This window comes from Colossoma macropomum, unplaced genomic scaffold, assembly GCF_904425465.1.
Source record: "Colossoma macropomum unplaced genomic scaffold, Colossoma_macropomum, whole genome shotgun sequence".
NCBI lineage: Eukaryota > Metazoa > Chordata > Actinopteri > Characiformes > Serrasalmidae > Colossoma > Colossoma macropomum.
The window spans coordinates 22,051,591-22,063,873 of NW_023494810.1; the positions used below are offsets into that span (position 1 = coordinate 22,051,591).

At 39.9% G+C, this 12,283-nt stretch overlaps 1 protein-coding gene across 1 annotated transcript in view; it reads right to left on the reverse strand.

Annotated features, from left to right (window-relative positions):
- Window positions 1–269: 269 nt before the first annotated feature.
- mdfi (MyoD family inhibitor) overlaps window positions 270–12,283 on the reverse strand; it is a 63,149-nt gene continuing 51,135 nt past the window's right edge. Inside the window, exons 4-5 of the mRNA XM_036559782.1 lie at window positions 3,146–3,439; window positions 270–1,428 (exon numbers count right to left, since the gene is read on the reverse strand). Of these exons, the coding sequence (XP_036415675.1) occupies window positions 1,175–1,428; window positions 3,146–3,439 (548 nt within the window). The 3' untranslated portion in view covers window positions 270–1,174. The remainder of the gene's footprint in view (window positions 1,429–3,145; window positions 3,440–12,283) is intronic.

Here is a 12,283-nt window from a genome sequence, read left to right on the forward strand (position 1 = left end):
TCTTTCTGTCTTAGACTGATCACATACCCCTTGGACTACCATCAATGCTCATTTAGACTTTGATATTTTAATTCTTTGAACGCTATGAAATCTCAATCTTTCTGTACAGTTTACAGCTGTCAATGTTTGCACTAGTTCCTAGGTCCTCTGTGTGTGTGTGTGTGTTTTTTTGGACTAGTTATATATGTCCATTCAGTACGAATTTAAACAATGTAAAGGGCAGCTGGTGTTCGCAAAAATTATGTAAAAGACAAAAATGAATATACAAGGTTTTGTCATGACAGCGCTGATATACAGTTTTGTTGTCCTGTCTGGTTAGTGTCACATAGTAATAGTTCTGTGTATTTATTGCCGTGTATGTTTATCATCAAGTGTATTTATTATATTCTGTACTCATTTCACACTGTTGTGCATCTGCACTACACATAGTTCTGTGACTACATGGGGCCTGAAGAATGACACTTTGTTCCAATATATACAAGTTATATTGAGCAATGACAATAAAGACCACTTGACTTGACTTGATTTTGTCCTCACTCATCCCTATTGGGAATGACAACACTGAATTTGCCACTATGCTAACTTCAGCTGAAATACACAATATTCTGTTTTAAATGAACATGCCACTCTACATTTAGGTTCTGACACTGTTGCATTGTGTGCTACCATTTTTCATCATGTTTAAAGGGACTTTTGCCAACATTCTCCAGCCTAGCAACAGTTAACATGAAAGCCTGCCTTTGGGAGTGAAGCATGGATAGGTCAACTGAGTGCTTTAAAGAATCATCCACTAAAAAGCTCTTTAGAGAACCAAACATGGTTCTTCTCTGAACAACTTTTGGCACCTTTTAAGAGTGAGCACTACAGCGTGGTCACGAGAAGAGCCCGAAAGCAGACTACAAACGTACTGAGAATATTCCAAGATTATCCTAAACCGGAGTAGAACAACACTGAGAAACTGCTAGCTCTGTTAGAGTTCAGGAAAACGGAACTGGAACTTGATCATTGTGCTCTTCATGGTCCTCGTTTGCCCACAACCTCAGAAGCCACTAGCATGTCTTCCGATTGCATATACCTTGGTTTGTGCCCATTTCCAGTCTGTCCTGGTGTACTCCCATTTCTCCACAACAGGGTGGAGTCCTGTGCAATAGACACTGCGCCCGCTAGTGGGCTCTCACGAGGAGAAGCAGAGGCCACAGCACTCCATGCAGATCTCCAGGCAGTCGGCGGACTCACAGCAGGCGTCAATGATGCCACAGTCCATATCGCAGGGCAGGTCACAGTCACCGCACTCCTCAGAGGCGCAGCAGCAGCAGAAGCACGAGTCATCCGAGGCGCATGAGCCGCAGGTGGCACAGTCCAGCACGATGTTGCACAGCGTCAGGAACTCGCAGAAAAGGCAGGCCAGGATGCAGTGCACGCAGCAGTCTGTGGCACATGTACATAGAAATAGCATGGTGTCAATGGAATTGTGAAACATAACTAAATGCATACAATTCTCTAATAGGGCCTGATTGATACACATTGTTACTAGAGGTGACCCAAACAGCTTTTCCACCTCAACGCTCACATATTTAAAGATTAGAGGATGACTTACACAAACTGTGCAGCAACAAATGAGCTACTGTCTCTGACTTTACATCTACAAGGTGGACCAACAAGTTAGCTGTGTCTAATAGAGTGGACACTGTTTAAAAGATTTGCTCCAGGCTGTTCAGATTGGTTGGATGATGCTTGTGGACCATAATTTTCAAATAGTGCCACAGATTCTTGATTGGATTGATACCTAGACTTTGACTTAGCCATTCATGTGGTGGTAGTATGAGGGAAGACTGAATGAGGGGGTAGAAGCTTCTGCCTCTAGCTAGAAGGCCAGACCCCTCCTCATAGCTGTAGTAGGACTGATGTACAACTGAGGAACAGGGCAGATGGGGTGGCGGTGGGGACTGAGAACACTTCATCACAGGAATGGAAGGTGAGGATGGGAATTTATAGGGTGTTAGATTGGTAGAAGGGGGGGTTTCAGGCATGTTCCTCCCCCAAACTTCAGTTATAACATAACTACATTAAAATATTCACCTTTTTATTGTTCAGCTACTACTGTGTTGCTTTAGTGCGTGGGATCACTGTATTGCTGAAAGGTGAAATTTCTCCCAAGCTTTAGTTTTTTAACATACTGAAGCAGGTCGCTTTGCTTTCAATCCAGTTTCAGCCAGTTTGCTTCCCTCTCAAGTCCCCTTCTTGCTCTGACGCTGAGTTAGCCTTGTCCAGGCAGTGACTGGTATGATGCACCTTCCATTTCATCACAGTTGATTCAGTAGTACTCATTGAGATTTTATTCTGTGATCTTTCCCTGTTTCTTGTGCATGTCTATAACTTTATCACATTTGAATGCTCTCTGGTCTCTTTTTCACAACATTCCTTCAGATTCACAGTTTGACCAGTGGTACTTGAATTAAGGGTTTTTTTTTATCTAGATGAGGATAGGTTTTTTAATGCTTTACAGGTTGCGGCCAGTTGTAAGCCAGATGTGTCCTTGTTAAGGCAACTGTCATCTTTTATCATCTTTTATTTGTGAACTGGGAGCTTTCACAGCACAGAGGTTGGATGCTTATGCAAATGACATTTTTCAGTCATTTTTTTCCCTGCATATTTCCTTAAACCAGTATCAAATTAATACATTTTGAGGGTCAGTCTCAAAGTAAAATGGGACACAGCAAAATATCAGTGTTTCATTTGTAATCCAGATGAACCTGATGATTTTAAAGGGGAATGAATACTTTTGCAAGGCACTGTAAGGTGTCACATGTTAAGCTGTTTCACTGCATATCCTTTCAACTCTTATGAGTGAAAATGAACTTGTATATTTAAGCTTCAAAAACACTTCTTAGCAGATTTTTGTCTCTTATACGCATAATCAAATGTGGACTCACACTGCACCTTTAATGGAATAGCTCTAAAAAATATGGTGGCCAATTTTATTGTTTATCAGATTTTTTAGTACCAGTGACAATGTTTTCTTATTGGTTGGGCCAAAATTTGAATCATCCCTCTGTATTCCCAAATTTTCTTCTTCTGACCACATTCCAAGCCTTCTCTACCATTACACCCTCTTTTTCACCTCTCTGATGGAGGCAGTACTCACCGTCCTGGGCCTCCATGGGGATTTGAGAGCTGTTAGACTTGGAGCTTCCTTTGCTCCTCTTGCTACTCTGGCTGTTGAGGGAGGGGTTTGACTGTAGCTTCTTGGGGTTCTTATGAGACGGTGACGAAGAGGAGGAGGATGAAGACGCTGCGTGCAGTAGTGGAGCTCCATTCTTGACGCCATTGCTGTGGGCCTGGTGTGTGACGGGCTTGCTGCCATTCTTCAGCAGAGCGGCAGCCTCAGAGGAGCTGGATAAAGACGGCAGCAAGGGCGTGGACCTGGCCTGAGGTTGACCTAGCAGGACCAGGGGAAGATAAATAAAACAAAGATGAACACAACTGTAGGCTAAGCTGTGTTAAATATGAGGTCTTCCACTGTGTAATTATTCTCCTCTTATAGCCCAGAGACGTGTAAAATAATACCAACAGCTGCATAGTTGTGGACCCATAAACTCGTCCAATATCTTGTTTCCTCGACACACAACGGGCCTTTCCCTCACACCGACCCCATCATTTCACAAAACATGCCCTAAAGCTTCCTGATTCCTCTTCTGGAATACCAACGAGGCCCTGTGAGTATGTTGCCCAATGTTTTGCTAACAAAACCCTGTGGTAGAGTTAAAAGAAGAGGCATCTACATGAACTTGTAGGTTGAATTAGGTCAAATTTGTTTGCTGCAGATTTCAAGAGCAAACAGGATGCGTTCTGGTGGAAAAAGCAGGCATGTTATGTACAATCTGGCATACAAACCTAAATGCCTATGTGCATGAAAAAATGCAAAATGCATTTCCTTTCCTCCTTAAAATACTAGGGATGTGCATTCCAACTAATTAGCCATAGAGAAGGGAAAAGCCAAAAAAAAAAATCAGTTATTAAATTAATTATTATTAATTTAATAAATTAATGCAAAGCTATGGCTTAACATTACCATTTTAGGTGACAGCACTGGTGCTACACAAAAATTTAGCATCATGCAGCAGAATACATTTCAAAACATTTTATTATTCATAAATAGCTGAGGGAAATCAGTAGGTGCTATAACGTAGGTGCTATTACTGTAAAATTGATGTGTCTAGGAGCAACAACAGCTTAGCCATGACCCAGGGCAGACTCACAGAGCAGACCTGCTGAGTCCTGAAGCACATAATGCATAAATAACACCCATGTTCTCTTGCATTACGCACTACAGAGTTCCAGACTACCTCTGGAAGCAACATCAGCACTAGAACTGTGCATCCAGAGTTTCATGAAATGGGCTTCCATGGCCAGAAGCTGCACACAAGCCTAAGATCACTATGTGCAATGCCAAGCGTCGGCTGGATTAGTATAAGTTAGGTTTTGCAGAGGCCAATTCCAGAATGTATAGTGCCAAAACAGTAACAGTAAAGTTTGGTGGAAGAGTGATAATGGTCTAAAATGTACTTCAACGTTTGGGCTATGTCTCTTAGTTCCACTGAAGCGATACAGCATACAAAGAATACATAGATGATTATATGCTGCCAACTCTTACACATATCTGCCTAGTCAGCCTACAGCAGTTTAGCTCCCCCCTTTCACACTGAAGTTATAAGGAGTGTTTCACCTCAGACTGCTTTTTCAATAAGGCACAATACATAGCAGCCAATCAGAACAAAGCTCTTTTACAGGTCTTAAAGGTACAATAACAAATACACTAAGTGATAAAGAGAGGATGGAAAGTGGTCGTAAGAAAAACAATTGTTTTTGGTACGTACGACCATACAAACTTTATAAGTGGACCCTATATACCAGAAAATATCAGAAAAATGTAGGATACAGGCACATTAAACACTGATGATATCGACAGTATGCTCAGTTATCCATAGTATGCTCAGCTATCCACAATATTGGCCCATTAATTATCCCCAATATGCTCAGAAATGTATACTGTGATGTAATTTAACACAGTAATGGTATTCACTCTGTGATATTATTTTTCTCAAACTAACTCTGGTTAGTTTTGAGTACAGTAGTAACTGAATAATCAACTGTTTTGACAATTTTTGTCAAAACAGTTGATTATTAACAAAATTGAGGTTTGTTAATAATCAACTGTTTTGAGGTTTGTTCTACGTCATTATTATGTTGTATATTATTTTGCATTTTTTTTGCAATTTTATTGTTATTTAGGTGGAGGCTTTATATAAGCCTATTAGGTTTTTTGCATCTCCCTGCACTGTACGTTATCTTAGTCTATTTGTGTATATTTAAATTGTGCAAAATAAATTAAACTAAAACTAAACTAAACTATTTTAATTGCATAATCAGTTTTTTAAAAATTGGCATTCAGTAAAGATGAACCTAAACAGTAACAAACCATGTATAGCCTTCCAAAGAGTCCCGAATGTTATAGAACTAATAACTAAGTGTGCCTGTCGGGCTGTTTCTTACTCTAATAGAAAAGTAGTAGTAGTACAGTAGGTGAATTTAAAGTATGCATTATCATTCTGCAATTGCCAACTAATCAACTGCCGATTCATCAAGAAGCTACATTTTAATAAATGAATTCTTTAATCTAGTAATTGATTTAATCAGCCAGTTGTGACAGCCGTAGTTTGGTTATCGAAAACTAACAAAGAAAATGTGCTCACTGTATTAAAACACTTTGGAAAGCTAGATATCTCCCAACTATCTGTATGTATTCAACCAAGAAAAGAGTTCTTTCTGGAGTGTGACCGTTACTCTGCACACAGTTCCACCTCAGCAAGACAGCGAGGTCAGCCTGTGCAAGATTTACACCAGTTCTGGGAAAGGGAACTGCAGCAGTAGGGACGGGGGTCCTGATGGGAAGAGCCCATGTGTTTGCAATATCCGCCCCATGCTAGCTAGCACGCAGTTAGCAGCACGTCTAGACTGTTACACAATGCCTTAATCCCGGCATGCCATTTCCCAGCTATACAGACTCCATTTGATCTGCTTTCTGCCAATTCGCTCCTTATATTTCTGGCCGATTGTTCTTCACTTTGCTTGCATTACTTTTTTGGTCTTCCTTCCTTAAGAGGTCTCCTTTTTCAACTACTTTTTTTGTGAGGAGCCAAAGACATTCAGCTAAAAAATAAACAAACAAACAAATAACTGAACAAACACAAATGAATAAAGCAAAGTCATGAGACATGCATGAATTAGCATATCATTACTTAAGAACCAGGCAAGCATTTCGGTAAACAATGGAACAAATAAACAAACAGGATTAAAATCACCTTCATTGCACCGTTATCCTTCGCCTGAAGAGCGCAAACACAAACAAACAAACAAGGCTCTTGCAGAATACAAATTAAGAGGAGCGCAAACAAATCAGCACAAGAAATAATTATAAAATGAGGAGGATTACAGTGGCTCAAACTTTTCAAGGGTCCACCATCGACTTGCAGGGAAAAAAAACAGCTCTCTAAGAACTTGATATGCTGACTAACAGAGAAATTCTTTGTTGTGTGCTTCAAGATCAGTCGTCTGCATTCGCACACGCACTTCAGAGCCAGCCGCAAAGGAGTGAAAAATGCTTTGTTTCAGACTAAAGCCCTAATAAAGCAAATACTCTATTAAATTCTGGGCACGGTGTGGTGGACAACTGTTTTAAATGGACCTCGCAAGCTGGAGTTAGCCATTGAAAACAAAAGATCATGTACAGCCATATATTCTATCATTTCCAAATCTAGGCAACAAAAATAATGAGAGGAGGCACATCGCTCGGATTATGAGCAGAGTGATTAAGAATGCGGTGCTTTTTTTCCACGTTCGGTGTGAGGTTGAGGCTGAATGCTCCGGTTCCCCAGTTTGCGTTCTGAAGTTCAGACACAGTCTCCCCATGAGTTTACAGCCTACAAATGTTCTAGTGTTCCTCCACAAACCGCCCGGCGAGTTGTTTTTGGCAGCTCGTTGGCAGCACTCCGTATATTTTACTCCCGAGCACCGCGAAATACTAATTATGCTGGACGAAAGAAAAACTAAGTGAAAAGCACACCTTGGGCGCCAAAAGAAACAAACTCCTCCCCCTAAAAAAGAGAGAAAAAGCAAAATAGGACTTTTTTTTCCTCTGAAACTCCTGGTGTGTTATGATAATACTTAATACCATCCCATTGCCGCGCTAAACATTTTCGTGACCTTAACACACGCGTTTTAGGTCGGATGGAAAAGGTCCTGGGAGAGTAGTGAAATTCTGGCTTCAGAGGAAGCGTTTCCGTGTGGTGCCTTCAGCGAAGTCCACACACAAACACACACCTCGCTCTGTTCTGCACCTCTAGGGCCTGAAGGTCTATGAGACAGAACTTAGGAAAAAAAAAAAGCACAGAAAAGCATACATTAGACAAAAACGTTGAAGAGACACACGGCCGGTGGAGCTGTGTTGCTCTTGGACAGCCTCCGAGGTCATGCAACAAGTAATCTAATGTGATTGAATATTTTTCATCCAGCCTTCGCAAACTTTCACTCCAGATGTTTGGCTTGTTAGAAGAAAGATGGAGAATTTTCTTCTTGCATTTATGCATGTCAAATCTCTATACCTGCTAAAAAAGAATTTGCATGAATGGCCACATCTTTCTTTTTTTTGCTTTCTTTCTTTTTTTCCATCCTAATGAAAACAATCCCTTCGGTTTGAGAGAGGATACATCAGTATGGAGTCCATATGTTCAGAGGTAGATGGACTGAGTAACAGTAATAGGCTACCACCCCCAATGTGCCCTGAACTAGCCTATAAAACTGCAGCTCTAATGTATGTGTTTGCCAGCTTTACTGTAAGCATCGGTTTTCCTCATGTTTCACAAAAGCAGGCCTCAGTTCTTGTGAGAGAACGTCAGAGAAAGAAAGAAAGAGGAGAACATCTGGAGGATGAAATCAAGTACAGAATATGGCAGTACTCAAAACTGACCTTTGATTTAAGCTCAGTCTTAAAGTCAACCTGAAATGAACTCACTTTTTTGACCTTGTTCACAGTCATATTACTCACAGTTAATCATAGCATCACTGTCTGAACAAAAACCTTGTATCTCTGAATTGGTAACTTTACAGGTGAAGGAAAAACACTGATTTATAATGGAAGTTAATGTAGCAAGACTCTATTGGTCAGTTCATTGAGAAATTGCAATGGGATAACTGGAGTTTTCAAATGCAAAAAGGTAAAAAAATTACAAAAGTGGAGAAACTTTTTGCATGACAGTGAGAATATCACTGACAACACAAACTTCTTTTTTTTCTGTTATCGTCCCTCAACATGTAGCTAACTTATGTTGTCTCTAAAATGTTTTTTATTTTTATTTTTTTTTACACTCTCAGAAAAACGTATGAAACTGTCACTGGCAGTACCCCTCTTGTCACTGGGGTGGTACCCTCGAGGGTACATGTCAGTACCTTTAGTCAGGGAACATAATTGTACCATAATTATAAATTATTTTTTCTAAGCTGTATTGACTTCAACACGCCGTCTCATCTCCAGGCTTTTTATTTTATTGTTCTGTTTTAAAACATTAGGTTATGAAAAGATGCAAATATGTACTTCTCCACTAGGAAAAACTTATTAAGGTACACAATTAAAACCACTGTTGTACCTTTGAGGGAACATTTACATTGAACGAAAAATGTACCTGCACAGAACCTGTATTTGTAATAGTATACGTCACTGTTCACCCAAAGGTGGGAAAAATAATAAACAAATAATATCGACCCTTTCCACCATCCCACCTATCATTGAGCAAAATGCTTAGTTAACTCAGAGACCCTCCTTGATACAGTGTTACACTTGCATATAGGTCACTATATGGAAAGAAAATTCGTTATGATTTTCAATTCATGCTGACTTTAAGAAAATTGACACTGATTTTTTATTAACCTAATCAAATAAAAAACCCAAAACTATCCAGCCAGCAGTGGTCCTGTGGTCAGATAATGACCACTAATGTGAAGGGCCAGAGCATATAAGCATTTTAGTATTTGTGGCATATCCTTATCATGACCATGCAACATGGTCAAAAATACATTTTTACCAATTTTTTTTTGATAAAAAAAGGCAAACATTCAATTCATATTTCAAATGAAGACATAATATGGAAACCCAAATCCTCAGTTCATGACAGACTCGAGTCTGAAGCTTTAGCATTAGCTATTAAACAGTAGGGCAAGCATAATGGAGATTTATTTAAGCTTTATTTTGCACCATGATTATGCTTTCTCCTAGGAATCAGATAAAAATCATTAACAATTGTAGGCTTATGAACTTTAGCAATTATGTCTGAAAATGCCTGGCAAATACTCAAAGCAGACCACTACAAACACTCAAATTGTGATGTTAGATAAAGCTAATGTTATAGGCTATTAAAGACAATATCAATTTATGATAAATAGCCTGCCAGATGAGGACAAGGTGGAAGCTGTGACCGCTGTAAAAATACTGGGCCACTTAATGGCCAATACAAATTGTGCATATCAACAGATGGGCTACAGCCTCTAACTGTACACCAGCAACATGAACTTATGTCACGAATCCCTCGGGCTCAGAGGTCTCTAGGGACTCCATTTCCCAGAATCCCCAGGGGGATCAAGTGACCTTCAGCCCTCCATCTCGTTCCAATCACCGCTCTCTGTCTCCAGAATATTAACTTGTCATACCTTGTCATAAAGCCCGGGCTTGTAGGTTAGCTTGTTGTGAGGTGTTACTTCTCGTCCTAAGAGCTACTGAGCGTTCTTCATCTGTTTTTGTGATTTTTCCGGTTCTGACTGTATTTTCGTATTCTGACTTCTGCCCTTTTTGCCTTTGCCCCTTGGACTCTGGTTGCCAGGTTATGTTTGTGTTTTTGTGTTTTTTGTCATTTCTGGATTTGACCTTTGCCTGTTCTCTGACCACATTTTTGGATTGCGATTCAAACATTAAAGCCTCACTTTCACTTTCTCTTTCTCGCGAGCGTCCGAGTTATTCTGCCTCGTTACAACTTACAAGGTACAGTATTGTGCAAAAGCCCTGGGTAGCCAAGGACGTTGTTTAAAACTATTTATATCAGTGTCTTTTGCCAGTTAAAACATTATACAGCATTAGAATACATACAAATAAACCCAAAGACAAGATTTTTTCTTATTTGTTTTGTTTTTGATATCTTCATTAGAAGAATTTAGCCATTGAAATATTGCATTGCATGGCTTTGTTCAATTCCACTTAGTAGCCATTCTGCTGGTGAAAACAACTTTGACATTTTTAATTCATATAATCAAATAAAATATTTTCTCTGTACCTCTGTTATCTGACTAACTAGGGTACTGTTGGCTGTCTGTGTGTTGAGCTGCTAGAGAGCAGTGAGGGGTAAAAGGAGAGGGGTATGAAAACTATTCATACCACTTTACAAAGTCTGCTGAGATAAAATAGATAGCAACTGCTGCTTTCTTGATATTAACAAATTATGTATAACTACCACAATAAAGCAATAGCATTTAAACCCAATAAAAACACTTGTTGATTTGCTTGCCAGTTCGCTCTCATTTAAATATACGCCATTAACATCTCATAAGAGAAAAAATGCATCTGTAAATCAACTGGTGGACCACCACAACAGGGGAAATGGCATTTTATGGATGTATGTGAAAAAGGTTTAACCCTTTAAATGGGCCCAAAGTTTTTTTATACACTTCTATACCCTAAGAATAGTTCAAACAGTTTGCATTGAAGTCCCTCCAGTTACTGAATAATAAGCCTTAGTGTGTAATAAGCCTGGGATTTTAAGGGTTTACTGAAGGATTGATAAACTAAAGCAGGTACTGGTACATATAATTACCATGCATTGTTTATTTGTATCTATTCTAATGTTTTTCTTTTTTCTTTACAATTAAATGCTTTCTGCCCAGATAAATGGCTTTTTCACAGTACTATAGGTGATTCTAATAAAGTGGCCAGTCCAATATTCTACTGATATGTTAAATAGTGAGAGGAAAGTTCTTTCTCTGAGAATGCAAACCACTTTTTTTCAGTTTGATGGGAATTAGAGTAGCACAGTTATGGCTTTATACACTAACAAGAACCAGTCTTAGAGAAACCACAGTGCATTTTTATTTTTAACTGAAACACCCCCCGCACTCTCGCACACAAGCAGTACCACCCAGTGCTTACACTCTTCCCCCCACAACACTTTTCAGCTTACATTCTGTCATCCGGCCCATTTCTGGCTTTATGACCCCAAAGAGTCAAGGTGCTCTAAATTTCTTTATGTGCACTGGTTGTGTTACAGCTTTAGCACATCTAAAAATACAGGCAAAGCCTGTAAACACATAAAACTCCAGGCATCATTTGGCATGACAGCCTATTATGGGGTTACTTAAGATAATGATGGATAACAAACTTTAAACCATGATAGCACGGGGCACGTTTCTGCTATGGCATCTGACGCTGGGGGGATGTTGTTGTGTGTGTGTGAGTGTGTACAGTGTGTGGTGTGTGTGTGTGTTTGTGTGGGCAGTAAACAGGCAGCGTCAGTCAGTCTCCTGGGCATGTGGCGGGAGGAGTCGGGGCTGTCTGTGCTCAGAGCCAGAGGGCAGAATGTAACACTGAGAAACAGCCTCGGTGCCAACTCACAAACACACACACACACACACACACACACACACACACACACACACAAAACCGCTGCAGCCACAGGCCAGGGTGAACACTGAGAAGAGAATGAAGTCTTTGTCCAGCCGTGGGTCGATCCATATCAAAAGAGACAAGCTGTCCACCTACCGTCCACTACCAATTATGCAGTGTGTGGCTACAGTGTACCAGATACCAAATGACAGAGATATCAATAGACAGATGGATAGACAGATAGATAGATAGAGAATCAGAGAGACAGACTGATGGCCATTAAGTACAAGTCATTTATTTTTCAGGAGATATTTCTGAGGAGATTAGATAAATCTCCTCAGAGTTTTCAAAACTGGACCTCAAAAAGTATCAAAAAGATAAAAAGAAAATGGAAATCCTAATAACCATGCAAGACCTGGTAGACCCTCAAAACTGTCCTTATCAGATAAACAGCTCTGAAAGCTTTCATCTTTGAGAGAGAGGAGAAAATCAAGCTCCACTCTTACTTCAGATCTGAGAAATTCCACAGGTGTTTCTGTCCATCCGTCCACTTTGAGAAGACAACTCAACACTGAGTCTGAAAGG